General features: G+C 31.4%; 2 protein-coding genes across 2 annotated transcripts in view; one reads left to right on the top strand and one right to left on the bottom strand.

Moving 5' to 3' along the window:
• LOC116431753 (uncharacterized) overlaps positions 1-14,660 on the top strand; it is a 65,208-nt gene extending 50,548 nt beyond the window's left edge. The window contains exon 2 of the mRNA XM_031987650.2: positions 7,505-14,660. Within this exon, the coding sequence (XP_031843510.2) occupies positions 7,505-7,756 (252 nt within the window). The 3' untranslated portion in view covers positions 7,757-14,660. The remainder of the gene's footprint in view (positions 1-7,504) is intronic.
• On the bottom strand, positions 14,632-17,474 carry LOC116431691 (threonylcarbamoyladenosine tRNA methylthiotransferase). The gene is made up of 2 exons (XM_031987519.2): positions 16,820-17,474; positions 14,632-16,525 (listed from the first exon to the last, which is right to left on the bottom strand). The coding sequence occupies exons 1-2, from the start codon at positions 17,215-17,217 to the stop codon at positions 15,301-15,303; spliced, it is 1,623 nt and encodes a 540-aa protein (XP_031843379.1). The 5' UTR covers positions 17,218-17,474; the 3' UTR covers positions 14,632-15,300.
• Positions 17,475-19,701: the final 2,227 nt, after the last annotated feature.

Here is a 19,701-nt window from a genome sequence, read left to right as displayed (position 1 = left end):
AATTCTATCACAACGTAAATTATCAATTTTAAAATAATCTCGGCAAGTTCCGGTGAGTGTCACACTTACATGCATTTACATATGTTTATTTATCGAAGTAGGAAACAGAAGCATAGAGCAAGGAAACTGTAACGTTAGAAACTTTCATCCAGTACGAATAATATATTCAAATACTAAACAATTGATCATACAGTGAAAATCTCAAAAAAAATTGACGAAGTTATTATATTAATTATTTATTTTAAAATTAAATAAATTGTTTATTTAATATTATATCTTCACTATTATTTATTAGATATGAAATTGAAATTTTATGTTATACGGGGGTTGGCGCAAGAGTTTCGAAAAAGTACCAGAAAAGTCACAAATACGTTTAACCCTTTACGATCGGCATATTTTTCTGATGACAGTACCAATTAGTCGAAACAAATACATATGTATATTTTTTCAAAATTATTTTTCTATAGGTGGTTTATAATAAATATATAGATATTAAAAATTTGTTGAATATAAATTCTGTAAAGAATAATAAACTCAATATCTCTGGATCGTAACATAACACTGTACTCAGAAAAAAAGAACATGCCGCCATATTGGCGACACCGATTTCGAAAACAAATGTTTAATGTCGCCACTGTGGCCGCACCGATCGCAAAGGGTTAAACTAATGGCTTTATTGTTTTTCAAAATATTCTCCTTTAACGTTAATACATTTTCAATTGTGTTGTGTCAGTACTTTCTAATCTCAAAAATGTGAAGCTTTACAGAAATAGTAAAAACAACTAAATGGCAGCGCTAGGAATGAGGGATTCCCGAAACTTATGCAGCAACCTACGTAGAAATTCGAGGGAAACAACAAAGTTACATAGCGAACGAAGTTTCAATTGATAATAGGCTTTCGAATCTTTGACACCCGGAAACCGTGGGTCTTTTTTTTGTAGCTGCCCTTTATCTGCTTCAATATTGTGTGGCTTCAGCCCCGGCGAACTTCTATGTTGAGCTCTACTTTGTATGTACATAGTCCGCTATCGCCAGGGTTGACGAATACGTTCGGTATCGTAAGGAAACATCTGTACGGCACGTTTCTACGAAAGACCAACAGAAACCGTTGCGAGCCCGACAACGACACTCTTGATCCATGGCTCAACTTTGTATTGGATTCGACGCGGTCCAGAACCTTTATCTTCGTCCCAAGAAGTTTGGGGCGGCCCCTCGGAAGTTTAGAGCGGTCCTCCGCAACATTGTACGGGTCCGCTTCTATTGAGTCCAATCATAAATAACTTCCGCCATAAACACTGAATAATTACGTAGTAGGGACGCAATAACGAAAATAATAAAAATGTCAATAAAGCAAGAACTATTGAGAATAATGATGATTGGAAGTATGAAGTAAAAGTGCAGTTGTTGATGTACTGCGACGGTTCCGATTTGATGATTTTGAAATATGTTGTCGAGGACATGATTTTGAGTAACATTTTCCTTTATATATAAACGGAAGGCTTTAGTTTCCGAGATAATCGGGAAAAACTTTTGCTGCTATCACATTGAATTCTGTATTCCTGAGCATATCCCATTTTTCTGTTCGTTTACCTACTAGGTGGATGGGAAGCTTCGAGCCGCACTTCATCATCAAAGCGAACCATTCTTTTCGTTCGGAATGTTTGACCTCTATTTCAAAATACTGTATTGCTACATTGTCTTTTATTAATAGCTGATACCCAAACGTTAACGTTTCAAAAATGAATATTGTTCTCTGTGAAACTAATATAAAACAGTTTATTTAAAATTAATAAATAAAACAATTTTTTATTCAATTATTTTCTATATGTTTAGATACAGTTTTCCTTCTCGCAATGAACTTTAAGTTTTTCAATCTTCGATTTAAATTTCAATTTTGTTATTTTGCTGCATAGTTGAGATAATTGTAGATTTTTATTTTTTATTTTCAGAAAATAAAGTACAACAATTGAAGAAACAGATATGAAAGAAAGTTTGCAGTCTAGTTGCAATAGAAGAAAAAATATTTATTATTGACCTTCGTTTTAATTGTTTATGCCGTTCTGAGTATTACGTCACGTTTTTTATTCTCATCAGATTACTCTGCAAACATTTAGATAGCTATTCGTTTAAAGATTGTTAAAATGTATTTCATAAAAAATATATTCTTCTCAATTTAATAGAAAAAATTTTGAAACGAAGAAAGTATTGATTTTGAAAATTATTGGTGCTGTGAATTATTTTTATGTATATCCTAACATTGCCAAAATACATATGAACCGTTTTTATCTATCACTGCCCCTTTTATGGTCAGTGAACTGTATCTAATATATGGTGGCACATACACCACCCCGAAGTTCAAAACTTCGAAAGCACTCGTATAAAATCATCAAAGAATTGTATTACATTATTTTAGATGCAAACATTATTTATATCCAAATAAATTTTATGCTTGGTATTTCTTAATGTTTAAAAATATATGTCACTCAAATTTTTTTATTTTATTTACAAAAAATACTTTTCTTCTCTGTAAAAGAAAAATCGCTCTGATCTTAATCATAATCTCAATCTTAATCTATATCTCAATATATTAAAAAAAAAAAAATAATTATATCCACCCCTTCATTCACGCGAAATATCCGTCCCACGTGAATTTGTTGTATGCGAGTGGAAATTGCTCAAATGTAGTCCGCCAGTGCCAATGAAAAACGAAATATTGGAAAAAAAGCTGCCATAAGTTTTAGAAATAGATATTTCACATACCTTAAGAAAACAAATAATCATAACGACATTTTAGGAAACAAAAGTAAATTTTATTCAGCGTCACTGAATTCAGATCTCGTAACTGGATATCGCGTATAAACCAAACCAGTATGATATACAACAACAACGACAACGACAACGACAACGACAACGACAACGACAACGACAACGACAACGACAACGACGACAACGACGACGACGATGAAAGAGGTGTACTTTATTGAGAGATATGACTGTTTCTAAACTTTTAAATCATAGTGTACCCAATTAATGATTCCGAACTTCACATAATGGTTCTCTCCGTGGTAATCACCGAAGACGCGCTTCATCTTCTTCTATGCAGGAAGCACACAAGAAGATATAGACGTGGGGATATGTGGGGTCTGTTACGACATCGGCAGCGTTTTTCTACACACATATCGCGCAATGTTGCCCCAGCCCCAGCGGCTGCTACATTGTGAGAAAAGGGCCGTTAAAGCCCTAGCGCCATCTTTTTACGTTTCTGTGCTCTGTTGCCATGGGCGGCATACGTTTGAAACAACCGTTGGCCCTCGGGTATTCTACTAAATTTTCAACCTCTCACGCCATACGTTTCTTTGGAATTTATCTACCTACGATGATCGTGTGTTGAGTCCTCATCTTCTTTTCGAAAAACTTTTACGAATGAACGAACGTGTAACTTATTCTTTGATAGCTCAGACGTTAAACGAAAGTATGAAGAAGTTACTGAACAATACAAATTTACATTAGAAATCTTTTACCAGTATGTGTGCTGTGGTATTCGCTGCAGTTAATATTAATAATTATTTTGTACAAACAAAGAACTTCAATATAGTAAAGATATTCATAGCTAACTGAACTGGGAAGATGGAAGTACGATTAAGGAAATTTTCTGATAAGAAGAATACTCGCCTTTATACTATTGTTTTTCGTAAAAAAGAAATTGTAACTAAATTTATACTTAACAATGAGTTGTCGCTGATTAAACGATTGAAAAGATCGTGTTACTATGTTTGTTAATGAGTTTCTTTATTAAGTACGCGTTTAATATACTGCGAATTCTGGTACAAATTTTGAACACATTTTTTGTAAGTTCCATTTATAACCTTATTTATAACAATACACAATCCCATCTTTTGCATACATATTTTTGTTTCCAAGAATGAAAAGAAAATTTCGGAAGAAAAGATGTACAAACAAATCTTAAAAATAGAAAAATTATAATCACCAGCGCGGTTTTAAAATCGTTAATGGATAAGTAAAGAATAATAATTGGATTATTATAATTGGATTTATAATTGAATTGGATTTATTATCGATATTATAATTGAATTTTCAGTAAAACAGTACTTCCTTGGTAAAGAGTTTCAATAAATGTACAATAATATTTATTTGATTAGAATTTATGCAATAAAATACGTTATAAATCCATTTACATCCACAGTATAATATAGTATTTTCGTTACGAAGGGAAAGATTACTTAAAGAAATTCTTTTCTTAAAATATATATAAACATTTCTGTAAGGTTTGAAAAAAGTATGAAATAAACCATAAAAGATGAAAGATATGAAATCTATGAGATTTTACATCACTTGATCTTCGTAACTCGTGTAATATAAATACTATAATATCCTAATAATATAAAAAAATATTTAATAAAAATCCTCATCGAATTAATTATCGAAAACATATTTAATGATCGTAAGAGTATACAAACTCTCTATATCATATCGTTCAGTAATGAAATTAAGGAGGAAAAGATAAGATTGCATTACGTCCATATGTCTTCGAAGCCGCAAGGCCCACCTTTCCCGCCAGAAATTCTGACGCCAACGTTTCGACGTTTCTTTCGGAATTGTTGACTGGAATTCACTCGGTTGCTAGGCACGAGGATCCGAGTGACACAGTCGTAAATTACTGTCGGCCGAAAGCGTGCTATCTTTTCGCCAACCAACCAAGAAAAACGTGCGAAGGACGTTCGTTTGATAATATTTCAATAAATTTTATAATAGTAAATAATGTATTTAAGAAAATAAGATTTCTTTTGAATATAATAAAAATTTGAATAAAAATATATTTTTATAAAGTGACCTCTAACTTAGCAATATAACGTCCTTAATAAATATAACATTCTTTTGAAATTACTGATTTCATTTTCAGGCAATTAAAAAAAATATATATATAAAACATTAAAATCCAATTAAATAATACTTAATTTGAGAATAATTTTAATAGTACAACAAAACTAACTCATGTTTAAACCAAATACAAATTAACTTAAACATATCTGAGTATGTTCAGTGAATAAAATAAATTTGAAATGAATATTGAGAAAAGAAGTAATATTGAAATTACCATTGAAGATATAAAATCAGTTAGTATGAAATACTAGAGTTCTTCATTTTTTAAAATATTCTCTTTTTTCGTTAACTAATATTAGATAAATAATGAAGAAAGAATATTTTGGTAAACAAGATGGTTCATTATATGGTTTTGTTTTATGGGCAAGTATAGAAACTTATATTACAATTCTTATGATAATTACTGTTATAAACTGCACAGGAGAAATACTAATTTTTTCTTATGTTATAGAGAGCGTTGATACATGTCAATTATATGGAAAAAGTAATTAACTTAGAAATATTTAAGAATGCTTTTCAAAACTGACTTTTGCCATTCAAGTACTTGCATCCAAGAGAAGAATTTCACCTTGCAGATTACTTATCGTCGAAATTTTCTCACGCATTTGCTGACGTACTAATTACTAATGCACGACAGATGCTCGACACAACATGTCCCGACAACGTTGCTCTTTGTTCGTGACGCTATGTTTCAGTCGCGAATACGCACAATAACTGGCCACGTTTATTTTCGATAGGTTATTCACCCATAAACAATCGCGTGAAGTATTTAGATGCTATTTCCGGTTAGTTCGATAGAATCTCAAATAAATGTTTATGTCGAGCGTGACTCGACATCAGTTTTATTCATAAGTGTGCTTCTTTGTCAAAATACTTTTTAAAAGATATTAAATAGATTATATTATTATATTATTTTCAATATTATTAGTGAGAAGAACCGTTTACAGTGCTCTCTACAAACTAACTGGTTTTTAAACTGCATTTCAAATAAAATATCACAATAATACAGAACTATCGAGGGAAATATGCAAAACAAATTCGGGGTGTAAGGGGTTAATCCTTTATCCTATAATATCGTGTCAGACTCGTAATGTATTTTAAATTAAACTCGACAAATCTGAATGTTATTTGCTTTTCTTGAATATAAATTAAATGTTACTTTTCTATTATCAATCGTGAAACTTTAAAGTGAACGTAGACATCAAATAAGTATCATATTCTGTCCTGTTTCTAACAAATTCTTAACGATAAAGTAATTTCATCGAGTACACCAGCAATTATTTTTGTTCTCAAACTAGTGATGTTGCATATAAACAATTAGCACTCATTTACGTGCATTTGATCACACTTTTGAATATGTATGCATACAGGTGAATCCCCCTGTAATCCTTGTGTTGGTGCTCGGCTTAACGCTCCTTTCACCTTGCGTTACTGCAATAAGTCATTCTGACGTGAACAGGTGCAACCTGACGTAACTAATGCGATTAATTATTCCCTGCACAAAAGGGATTCGAAAAGTGACAATATTGGTTCATTCACTAATTACCTCACATTGTTAGGAATCAAGTAGATAGAAATGCAATTAGTTAGATTATCTTAAAACAAAATGTGAAGACTCTGTAATGAACTTTCGCGCTTGCAGAAAGTAACAATTTCCTTTTTCTTTTTGCCTAAATAGGTATGGCATTTGTCAAATTTGAAATAACAATTTATGGTAATAGTTATATTACATAATGTAACGCACCGATGTCACAGAATAATTAATATCATAAATGTAGGTTTTTTTTGTGTAATGTGTTTCGTTTCACTATGATTTTTCTGATACATTAGTTTTAGAGAAATTTAGTTAATTATTATAATATTTACCTCGAGAAGTAAATTACGTTGCATAAGTTATATAGTAATTAAACACTGTACATTTTCAATTGTAAAATTTACCAACTTGTGTAATGACTGTTATAAGATTCAATATATTAAATATATTTCGAAGTTTTGTACAAGTCTCTTTAAAAAGTGTGTGTTCTGAAAATAAGACCGCAGCAACGATGTTACCGTCTGGTCAAGTGTCGGTAATGTACAAATCTACTTTGAGCATTTCTCTACCGACAACTTACCATTATCGAATGAGGAAATTAAATATTGTTGATCTACAAAAGATAATACCTACTTATCTGTACAAAAAATTTATAAAACTATTTCTTATCTTTTATATAATAACACTTCCCGTGCTGTGGATGCGAAAATAAATCTATGAACTTTACATTGTAAGCGCTATAAGGATTTCGTATATCGTCATATTCCGTATTTATATGTATCGAAGTAACATTTGTGTATATATACCTACTTTAAGAAATAGGTCTCTTTGTAGTTTTGCAATATTAACTGTAAAAAAGGATAAATTAATTATAAATCCACAAGAAAATATGAAATTCTCGAAAATATTAGAATTTAATATTGCATTTTCATTGCATTTTTTATTTATTTGAAAACGTTAAGATAAAATTTTATGCCGATTCTTATCCAATTTTGACAATGTAATTTTCTTCGGTAAGAGTTCATGGTAATAGAAAGTTACTAATTACTTCTTTTCCACTTTTTTCAGGCTAGTCGTACCCTTGCACCCGGGGAGCATTTGTTGCCCTGTCCAAAGTGTTCATTCCCCTGTCACGTGAATGACGAGAAGAACGTGGGAACGTGTTCAAGGCAAGGTTGCTTGATGGAATTTTGCACCTCGTGTTCATCGAGGCCGCACACGGGCCCCTGTAAAACACCCCTGTTAGCTACGCCGACTAAGAGGAGCAAACGCCTAGTTGTCGGCTCGAGGCAAAGCAAGCGGAATCTCAGGAGATTATAAACTTCGTCGAAGAAACGTCGATCATTCAGCACACTGTATTATAAAACATTTCTTTTAAGGTTGTCATCTTTTACAAGGAAAGTTAAATTATAACTGTTTAGAATAAGCATATTTCTCGAATTATTGTAATTGTCGTGAAACGCAGTTCCTCACGAAAAAAGTGGTACGGTGGCGTTCGTTCGAGTACTTGGACATTGAAATGAATATTAATACTTTTACACTGTTTTTAGCCGATTACTGTATTAATATTTTACAAATGTAATTCAATCAAAATTGACACCTGGTTGAAGAAAAAGATCTATGATTCAATTATAACATACATAAATTGCTCATTTTTAATTAATTTATATATTTTTAAAAATAGAGGTTTGCTTCTAGGTTAAAGTGACCCCACTGATGCATGAGGGTTAAGCAATGTAGTCTGGAGGCAGACCAAGCTTGGTTTAAGATTCATTTCTGTCCCGAAGTACTTGCTGTGCCTGTTCGATCGGGTAAACAGGTGGAAGAGAGAACCAGCTTTCAGAGAAGGTGAAAACGCAATAAAATCTGAAATTATCGCTTCATTATGGATAACAATTTATAAATTCTTTAGAGTAGCAGCCAATTACTATATACTATTAATTTGCTGCCACGTTAGCAGCTAGTTTATGGAATGTTTTCAGAATATTGCTCATCGTTTCTCTTAATTTTCAGTTCGTAAATTCGCACGATGTAAATTGAACGGCTCTTTTAGCAGTGTCATAAATTTCTGCTCGCGTTTTACTCGTTCACGTAGAGTCGTTACACAGCCCTAAAATTGCTCACAATCGAGCAATCAAGTCTCAGCGCGCTCTCTTTCGGTTCGAGCGATGAGGAGACAAAAGGGATTGGTAAAGACTAGCGATTAGCAGTGCGAATAAGATGCGAAGAGGAAAGGAGACAATATGAGAACCCATAAAAGCCGGCTCGTAAAACCTTTAAGGGGTTCAGGCCGACGCTTTACACCGACCACTTTTTACTTTCTCGAAACAGTCGTGCATCGTGAACTAATGAAGCCAGTATGAAAGAGACGCTCGCTACGTCATACAGTGATTCCGAAATTTTGGCCATATTTAGCTGACCATATCATACGTGGGAAGTTTTGAATTCTATATTAAAGACCTAACTTATAAAATATTGTATCGAAGAAACAAATTATAAATTCAAAGTAGCATACAAAGTATAAATTTCATTTTGCATAAGTATTTTTATACATAATTGTTATCTGATAAATATGCGAAAGAATATTTCATCGAGCAGCGGTTTTCTTGGCGACTAAACTCCGGCCAATTACTTCTGCGTTTTCACTTTCTCTTTTCTGTAATATATTACTATTACACGCCGATATTTCACTGAGAATACAATTTTGAGAAAAAAAGGTGTACTTTAGACACAGTTGTATTTGTCTTTAAATTATTGAACATTTAAATGCGCACTATTTACGTTTGAAACGATGCTACAACTTTGAAAAAAACATTTAATGGTATGAAGCTCAAAGGAATTAGAGAATTACTCACTGGAACTAATATGTCATGTGAGAATTTATTCCAGAAATCAACACGAATAAAATTCGATGAAGCTGCAGGAAGGCCATTTCGTCACCGATTTTAATGATCTTCTAATATCTTATAGAAATTAATACTTTGAATAATAATAATTGTTACAAAAAGTTTGATGTCTTTTAGTTTCCATGTTCAAAGCATTAATTTGTATGACATATTAAAAAATCATTGAAATCAGTAAGGGAGTTACTTTTCTGCATTTTCACCTACTTATTAATTCTTCAACTATTATTTTCAACCAAATTCTCTAACTATTTTGAGTATTATAACTATTTTATGTTGAGTACATAATAAAAAATTCATAATTTTAACGCATTGACCAATTTTGTTTTTATTGTTTTTGAAGTAGTTTGTTTTGAATATTTATAGAAGTGAATCAATAGATTCTTAAATTTATGTGCAACTGATGTAAAATTAATATTTTAATAACTGTTGATATATTATATATACATGAATTTTATTCATCATTACATTTGTCAGTACTATGAAATGTAAATTATTGTGAAACATCAGTCATAGACTTTTTAAAATGTAAACTGTTGGCATGCTGCAGTCCTGTCTTATATGCGATGAAATTTCAATGAAGTCCCTTCTTTTCTCCATTTGCTTTCCTATGATAACGCTGTTCTCTCTTCAATGGAAATGGAAATAATGTTTTGCGCACATGTGTAAGTGATTCAACTGATTTTAGTCATTTGAAGAGTACATAGCACAGTACCTCCTTCTGATATGTTTATGGTTTACTCAAGGTTGTAATAATTCTTTGGTCAAACTTTCATGTATTAACTCTTGCAATTGAATATGTATAGAGGTGTAAAAAGTAAATAAACTGTGTAAGGTTATATAATGTGTGATAAAGGAAAAACAGTGATCTTTACACACAGCACGAATCAGTTGAATCAGTTACATGAATGTATTGCTCCTAGTCTCATAAAATACGAGATCAAAAAAAGGATTGCCATGACTCATAACAGAGTCACTTAAAAAGTATTATCGAAGAATGTATAGCTGTACGAATAAAATTAAAATAAGTTAAGAAAAATTACGTGAGCTAGAGCATCGAAATGCACAGTGCCAGAAACTAGAGAATAAGTTAAGCATTGGAAAAAGAGAGAAGGACTTTAACGATGAAAACTATTTCGTGGGAAGAAAACTGTTGTATTTTAACAATTTAAACAACAAACATTTTAAATTTATGTCTATTTAATAGATCAATAACCTAACACGTTTATTTATTAATTAAATAAATAAAACTCAACAGTATTGTTTCAATATTAATTGAGCATGTACTGCGTATTCGAAAAATCTCAACATTCGAGAGAAAAAATTTATTAAACATTTGGCATGTGCGAATTTATTATTATTATTTTAATGCAACAAATTTCTTTCCCTTAAGATGTTTTTATCATTATTGTGCTCGAGCTTTGAAGATTCTTTCTGGTGCAAAAAAAAGATATACTTTTGTGCCATCATGTAATTTACGCCATAAGGATTGCCATAAGCTATTTCGTTTTAATATTTAGGCAAAGAGAACGGGAAAAGGGTCGCGTTACTGCAACACACGTAAAAGCGACGCTTCCCTTTTCCTCTCACCTGTCTCCTTGAGAGCCATATTTTATTTTTTACAATGTTTTTAGTATATAGTACACCACTTCAATTCGTTATACGTCGTTTTAATGTGTTGGTAAAGTGCCAGTTCTCGTTTAGGTTTTCCTCATTTTTGAACGTTATTTTTGTACCGGTGTATGCTGAATCACAAAAGACTGCATGTAAATAACCAGTGCATAGTAATATATTTGTATTTGAGCAGAATTTCGTGATTAATATTCACTTCTAAATCTAAATTCTTGTCTGTTCGTTGTATCTAATCAATTGGTGGACTATATTCTCCCATAAAAAAAAAAATAATTTTCAGAACAGGTCAAAAGTCCTATACAAGACTCCCAGGTTTATGATATTGTTCAGTATGAATTTAAAAAGCCTGATACATACAAACAGTCCAATAATTGTGGAAAAGACAGTGGTAGAAAAGAAAGCATTTGCTGATCTCGTTGTCATTAATTGCATTTAATATGCTGACACTGTCTGATAGTGATTCATCTCTCTGAAATGTTCTCAATATCTTAATGGATAGAATCTTACGCTCTACGGATCTCATGATTATTTTATGTACTTTGTGTAAATCATCAGGGGTGTGTATCCCTGCCTCTGCGAGATTTTTGATAGACTGTAATTCCCAGTCGGGAATGTCACTAATGGTCAATTTGTGCGGCTCCGTTTGCTCTGCTCCGCCCAGGATAATACGAAAACGAGTTATCATTTAACGTGAATTTTACATTCATTCCCACTAAACAATCAGTTAGAGTGCCGATTATTGTTAGGACTTTTGTCCTAGATCCAAAGGTTCGTAAAAATTAAACTAATTAAATGAAGAAAAAACGAAACTGAAATTTAGTATCAATAGACAAATAAACTAACTGGTTGTTGAATTTTTATTAGAATCTTAATCAGCAAAAGCATAAACTGGATTCGAAGTATTAATCACGAAATTTCTATCTTGTAAAGTGCGAAAACAGTCTGGATGTTTATTAATATGTCTCTCTAAGCGAAAATCCAAATATTTTCTATGAAATGTCGCGAAAAGATTTGTGTTCCGTTATGTCCACAATTTTGGTCAGTACCTTAGTGCCTACCAAGTCTATTAATATTTACCAAGATGCTCTCTATTTATTACAATGTCGTTTACAATTTATGCCGTTAATTCGAGTTATGAGTGTGATTTATTTAAAAGAAAAAGAATGTAGCCCAATGTTGAGACTCAAAGGTCAAAAAAAGTTCATACATTCATATCTTTCATTTGAATATGGAAATCTCAATTATTGAAAAATGTTGAAAAATTAATTTAAAAATGCATTTTTTTACGTTTTTAAAATAAAATAAATTTAAGACTTAAATAAAGTAAAAATCACTTTTAAAATTCACACTAAATTCTTTTAGGTAATTGTTTATCAATTCGCAGTATAAATTTTTAAGGGCTATTACTGTACGAGTTTCAACGAATAGAACAGCAAACCATCTCTTTGCCACTTTATTATTAGTAGCCTACGGATTTTTATGCAAATTCCCAGTCTTTTAAAGAAATGGAGAAGACTGTGTTATATCGTCTCTAATAGCAGAAAAGTAACAGAACTTCGAGAACTTTTATTAACTATAAATGTATAAAAATCCGTAACTTAATAGTTAATGCAATTATCATGACAATTCTTTTACGATTGAATTACTTAATCCTCAGTAGAGTAGTAAACATCATCTCAGAACAGCGTGGGTGCAACGAGCACACGCGACATTTCTGTGATATGGGACAATATCATTCCAGTGTAGGTACGTAGTGTTTTAAATATTCATTAAGCGATAACACTATGCTCAAAGACTTAATCAAAAGATCAATTACTTTTGTACATACGGTTAGCGATATATGTTAGATGAAATGGTAGAAATTAATTTGAATGATTACATAGTATTACATACTGTCGTCTCAAAATGCTAGGTAGGGAAAACTCAATGCCTCCGAGCGAAAAAACACCAAAATGTTTTGCGAACGAGGCTACAAAAATTGTTTTAGTATACTAGAAAAATACTTTCTGTATAAGGAAAAGTAGCATAAGCGAAAGCAATTTACGCGATGTGGCCTTTTCGACAATATATATATTTTTATTCGTAAAAACACGATAGTGCATTACACGTATAACTAAATTAGGATTAGATGTTAAGTAATTTAGGCATTGTCTATCATTTACATCGGAAAAATAATGTGCCTTATATAGTGTTAGTGTTTGACTTTTTAAAGGATTGATGGAAAGCGAGAAATAAAAATAATTATTTGATTTAATAAAATTCTTATAATCTTTAAAATCCGAACCTGAAATGGTGAGAAATGTATTTTTTGTGGAATATTAATGCCTTTTTATTAATAATTATACGTGTTTTTATAAATGAAATACGTGTTTTTACAATTAAAATAAGCAGCCGTTGACCATTAGAAAAATTGAATTAGAGACTTAAAACACATTGTCGTGCGATGTTGTAGAGTTATTTGTCGTTTAATTGTTCCTTTAAAAAGTTGAACAATTGCTTTTTTCTTTACCAACTTATACTATTCGCCACGTGTGCAAACATGATACGTAAAATGTTCCTTTCCTCATTCGAAAACAAGTGTGTTTACAGGTCAATTCTGTTTAATTGTTACTAAGATCCAGAGCATATGAAACACATATTGACATTGCCTTTGTTTCTTTTCCTGTTCTCCGACAAAGGGCTGTATTACTTTTGCAAGATACCAGTTCGAGAAAAACTTGGAAAGACAGATGAAGGGGAAAATGAATGATATGAATTAAACTAGTACTTAACTATAATCTATAATGTTATTGCAACGAAAGATGAAAGACAAAGAGTAAATTAAATTTATTGATTATAGTTATTAGTTTAATTCGTATATTTTCATCTTCTCTTGTCGTTTCAAATTTGATTAAAATAATAAATTCGGAAAATTAATAAAACAAGACTTGTGCGAACAGAATTGAAAATTTCCCATTTTTCTATTTTTCATCTTTTTATCGGTATAATGAATCAAAAGTAAATAACATACTAAGATTTTAATCATTAATATTTATCATTTTTCTTGGGTATTTTAAATGAATGCAACACAACAAAAATTCGTTTGAAAATTATATTTTCAAAATTCATGTGAAAAACGAACTTTGTTTGAAGTTCGGTTTTTATGAGTATTATAAAGAATATTTTTAAGTAACATGTTTTGTCATTTCGAGCGTATTATGTATTTTCACCCGTGGATTTTAATACTCAGGAGATATTGTGGTATAACCACGCGCGGTATATAGTAAGTTGTTTTAACGGAAAGCAAATCCTTGATATTGAGAAAGGTGTTATACCAAATAGAAGGAACATTGTTAATGCAATATTTTAAGAAGTTTGTATTTTTAAAGAATATGATATCTCAGTAGTTAGGTATATGTTCTTACATTACTTACTTTTTTTTATAATTAAACGATTTATCAAAGATATAATATTCGAGAATGATAAATCATCTTCGCCCTCGACCGTGCTCTCTCACTTTTGTATTATTATAGTTTTCTATACGGTTAATATGTTAGACGGGCGGATTTAAAATATTAGTTTCGAATATGTTGAATAAGTTAAATTATATTCGGTATTATTGTTTAAATAAACAAATTAGAACAACGGCGTCTTTTTAATAAAATTTTGTAAGCCCTCCCAGGGCAGGTTCCTGTATTTTGTCAATTGAAATATACTTAATTAATTATTTATTACTGTTTTAATTTTTTCACCTTGGGCGGTTTCATTCTTTTCAGGTGCAGTATGTTTTTGATTAAGAATAAACATGTGTAAAAGCATTAAATTGCATTGAGTAAAATACAAATTGTTAAAATGTAAATAGTTTTTAAAGGTTTTATAATACAATAAATATATTAATTAAAGTGTAGTAAAGAAGTTGTAATATTCTCTTCTTCTTGTTCCATTCGAAGAATGATTTCTTCTATGTGAACATCATACTTAGAATTAACAGTCATCAAATGCATTTATTTAGCCATACGCTTACTTTAGAGAATAGTCTACTCAGTTGATTCTATTGCTTATTTATTTGGTCTTTTTCATTATTCCTTTGTAAATTATCATAACTAATTTAGTAATTCCCGTATATTCAATAAACATAATTGTATTGTGATTGTTCTGTAGTCTAACATTTTTTGTACTATGTTCCTCTCGGCAATAAGCCAGCATTGTACAATCGACTCTCGTTCTAAAGAGGTTAATGAAATTCTACATTGATGAAATAATTTTATTACTTGAGGAAATGTTGAATAAAGAATAAATCGTTTAATATTTTTAGATATATATATATATATATTTTTTTTTTGCTTAGTCTTAAACAATTAAAAACTTCCATAGGAGCCGTAGAATTACCGCAAGAAAAATTGCTAAAACAGCTGCTATTCTATACTTTGATGGTTTCATTTCTATCGGTATTCCGGAAATAGTTCCCTTTGGGAGACATGGTTTCAACGATGGAGAACTACCTTCATTTATTGGTTCTCCTTTCATAGAATATTTTGTCGTTTCTACAATATTCACCTTAATCATTTTCCCCAAATATTCTTCTTTTAAGGGTACTAAAACTTGCTCATAAGATTTATTATGTCCAACATAGTGTCTTTTATCATGAGATATTTCTGTAACTAAAACATCTTGAACAACCCCTACCCTGTTATCATATGGGGAATAAGATTGAAAAAATTCTGACAACTTTTTTGTTCTTTTCTTCACTTGCTGTGTAGGTATATTTGGCATTCGAGCAGCTGGTGTACCTGGCCTTGGAAAAAATTGATTGATAAACAAACTTGGAAATTTGTATTTTTCACAAAGCGTTATTGTTTCGTTGAAATCATCTTCCGTCTCTGTTGGAAATCCACAGATTATATCCGTAGCTATTGTCAATCCTGGGACACGTTCGCGTAAGAAGTTAACGACATACTCAAAATCAGCACGCGTATACTCTCGCTTCATATCCGAAAGTACCTGATCGCTTCCAGATTGTACAGGAATGTGAAGAAAACTGTAAACTTTTGGATGACTTAGAATTTTGCTCATTTCTTCTAGATGTTCCATAATATATGGTGGATTAGTCATTCCAACACGTATCATACAACCATCTGGCACCACTTCTACAAGTTTCCATAACAGTTCTGGTAAACTAGTACCAATGTCTCTGCCATAAGTCCCCGTATCTTCAGACGTCAACCACAATTCGCAAACACCTTCGTCGAATGCTTGTGTTGCTCTTTCAACAATTTCTTCTGGTGGGTAACTTCCTAATTCACCCCTTGCATGTTTTGTTTTACAATAAGTACACTGATTCAAACATCCTGTATTTATTGCTATAATTTCTATTAATGGGTTTCTCCGGACTTTAGGAAGACTTAGAGATGCACCACCTATTTTTTTACCAGCTTCTTTTTTCTGCTGCAGAAATCGAACTGTATTTCCTTTCAGAGTTTCTTCAACTACTTCTACAACACGATCAATCTGTTGTACACCGATCATGCTGAGACCTTGTAAGAAAGACGACTTTGGAGCACCTTGTGGTACACATCTGAAAAATATTTGATTCTGCTTCAATTAATATTCATTTCAGTCATAGTAATGTTTATTTATTTTATGTATTACTGTTTTGTTTGGTCTAAAGAACTTAAAATATTCATAATGAATTTTGAAAATAAATATTCATGCAAACAGATAATAAACTTAAGTTATATCAAATTTTTTCCCATTAATATTACCAACGTTTTTATTTTAAAAAGTTATAAATCACTTTATACAAAACATTTTATAAGGTAATAAATGTAATACTTCAAAGACAATAATTTGACATAAAAAATTGTAATACCCAGCCACAACAACATGTTTTCCCACTTTTCTTCCAGCTTCTATTTCATTTCTGAAATGATCCTCCGCAGGACTCTTTACTGTACATGAATTTAAAAGCCATAAATCTGCTTCATGCTTATTTTCTGTTAATTTGTAACCATAGCTAGCCAATTGACCTGCCATGTATTCACTATCAGAATTATTGTGTGTACATCCCCATGTTTTTACATAAATAGTTTGAGTTCCGGGAACAATGCTGTTAAGTATTGGAGGTTGTGGTAGCTCTTCTGTCAATTGTTTTCGTTTAGAACGAACAGTAATATTTTTCCTTGTACTATATCGTTCTTTTGGTGTAATATCCTGCGATGATATTAGATCTTCTATGTCTCCAACAATATCTTCACACGGAGCGGGCATTTTTTGTACGAATTGAATTACCAATAAAGTATCTTTAAGGTTACTTTTGTGTTTGATATAACGTGGAAATTATTTTATCATCTTTTTTACAAATTACTTTTAATACAATTCTTCACACTATAATGATTAGTAAATATCAACAATAAAATATAAAAGATACACTGAAAAAACTTACTAAAGAAACTATAGGTTATGTTTTATTTATCTCTTATGTCACGTGTGAAAATTCTAATATTTTGGTGGCGCTAGCTCTAAGATGTACTAAAAGTAAACGCGGTCAATTTCAATTCACAGTTGTAGATCAAAATGTTACAAGTACATCTTAACGATTAACTTTAATTTTAAACGAAATATTAGTATTACTTATTGTAAGAATTTTATTTTTTTTAGACAACATAGATACATGAAAAAGTTAGAAAAATACATATACCATAGGCGAGATATTTGGTGCGGATAAGGTAAATATAAGGATAAACGTAACATACAATATAAAATTTTGTCATACACTCTCGGGGGTCCTAGGACTCCCTTACCATTTTCGTGTCACGCCCTGTAATGTATCGACTGTTGGTTTTGTATAGCAGTGCGATAAGTAATTGGGATCAGAATCAAATATATTAAAATTTTAAATGACAATCAGTACAGTGTTGCTGATATAAAAAATTCTTTATTCATTGAATTGGACGTCGCCAAGTGTTTCATCGGCAAGTAAGAAATATTTATGATGAGAAAAACTCTCGAATGCGAAGGGTTATGGGCGTATCTGACAGTATCGGTAACTCAATACTACAGACAGAAAATTACTAGACTACCCTCTATCGCATCTGTGGTCGTGTAACATAACATATTTGTACTCTACTACACAAATTGCCTAACATAGTAGGTACATCAGTCTCTCCGTTTACACGGCACTTTCTTTACACGAGTCTCTCTTTTACGCGGTAAATTTATTTACTATTTACGCGGTATTGTTTATACGTGATATCAATTTACACAATTTGAATTCAGTGACACCGAATAAAATTTACTTTTGTTTTCTAAAATGTCATTGTTATTAATTTGTTGCTAAGCTGTCGTTTCCTTTTTAACATTTTGTTTTCCTTTGTATCGGCAGACAATATTGACGAATATACGTGGAACGGATACTCCGCGTAAATGGAGGGACGGGTGTACTACGAACTAGATCTATTTTTTTACTCCATCACATCCAGTGAATGTACGGTCTATATAGAAAAGTGACGTGTGACTATAACTATTAGACGGACCCTGACTGATAGCCTTCTTCGCACTGGTGGTAGGCAGATTGCCAAGTGTAACGGCTATCCGGCTAGAATTTTCAATTGTTTACACCTTTAAAACAAAGAGTTTACCACAATTTCGTTACTGTTGATTTTTAATTATGCAGTTCTAACGTATTTTACGCTACATGCAAAATGTCATGGCTTACATATATATTTTGTATAATACAGAATTTCTATATACTGTATTCATTCTAAAACTGGACATTATTGATATCAAATTTTGTTAAAATAATAATTCGAATAAAATTTTTATTGTATTCTTTACTTTGTTTGTTACAGTGCCTTTATTAATGTTACTGGAGTAGTAATGTATTTGAGAAATAAAATATTTTACAATTTGCTATTTTATTTGCAGGTTTCGCATTTATTATTTGATTTCATCAAGTTATTTGTTATTTGATGTTATTATTCGAAATAATTCAATATTTAAAGTGTACATTGGTTAAAGTAATTTCTTTGCAAAAATAAGATGTTTTTTACTATTTCCATTGGAGTAACCCCTCATCTTCTTCGTCATTTATTTACACTGCAAATAAAAAGTTATCGAAGTTACATAATTCACTTGAACGGATAATGTGAGATGCTTCGATGCTCAGAATGTTAGTCGATTTCTTGATTTAAATTGAAAGTTAACTGACGTTTGAGAATAATATTTAATAAATTATAGTAAATTAGTTTGCTCGGCCACAAATGTTTCACAGTGTTCATATCAAAATACTCAAATCAATAGTCAGACGATGTACGAATAAAATTCTGTATCTAGGTAATGTACAAATTCAAATGCAACAATGTACAGATGAATAATAAGAGAAGGTTATTTTTAAATGAAAAGTAAGGAAGTAACGGAGAATAGAAACGGGCCGATCTACCAAGTGTCACGCACCCCGTATTTGTATACTCGTAGCCCACGTTATGTAGCCACAAAAGGTGCTTGGCTCCGCTATCAACTCTTGCGGTTCACATTTTCAAAAAAATATTATGGAATCTCACGTAGAGTTCGATGAACCCCTATTGATACGAAGCCAACTAACAGATTTTCATATATGAACGTGAGAGTATTGAAGGTGTCCCAGAAACATAAGACCATTTTAAAAATATGTATTCTTTACGTAAGTCAAACTCGATAAGTTCTTTGCTATTAAAAGTTGTAGTTGAAAGTCGAAGGTTAAATTTCAGAGCGCAC

This window comes from Nomia melanderi, chromosome 1 (assembly GCF_051020985.1).
Source record: "Nomia melanderi isolate GNS246 chromosome 1, iyNomMela1, whole genome shotgun sequence".
Taxonomy (NCBI): Eukaryota; Metazoa; Arthropoda; class Insecta; order Hymenoptera; family Halictidae; genus Nomia; species Nomia melanderi.
Note: the sequence above shows the minus strand (reverse complement) of the source record. Positions and strands in the feature narration are given on the sequence as shown.

Excerpts from the sequence above, each read along its gene's own strand:
- LOC116431691 (XM_031987519.2), bottom strand. The coding sequence starts at position 17,217 with ATGCCCGCTCCGTGTGAAGATATTGTTGGAGACATAGAAGATCTAATA. Across the intron at positions 16,526-16,819 it reads AAACATGTTGTTGTGGCTGG|ATGTGTACCACAAGGTGCTC; the intron begins GTATTACAATTT and ends AATATTTTTCAG.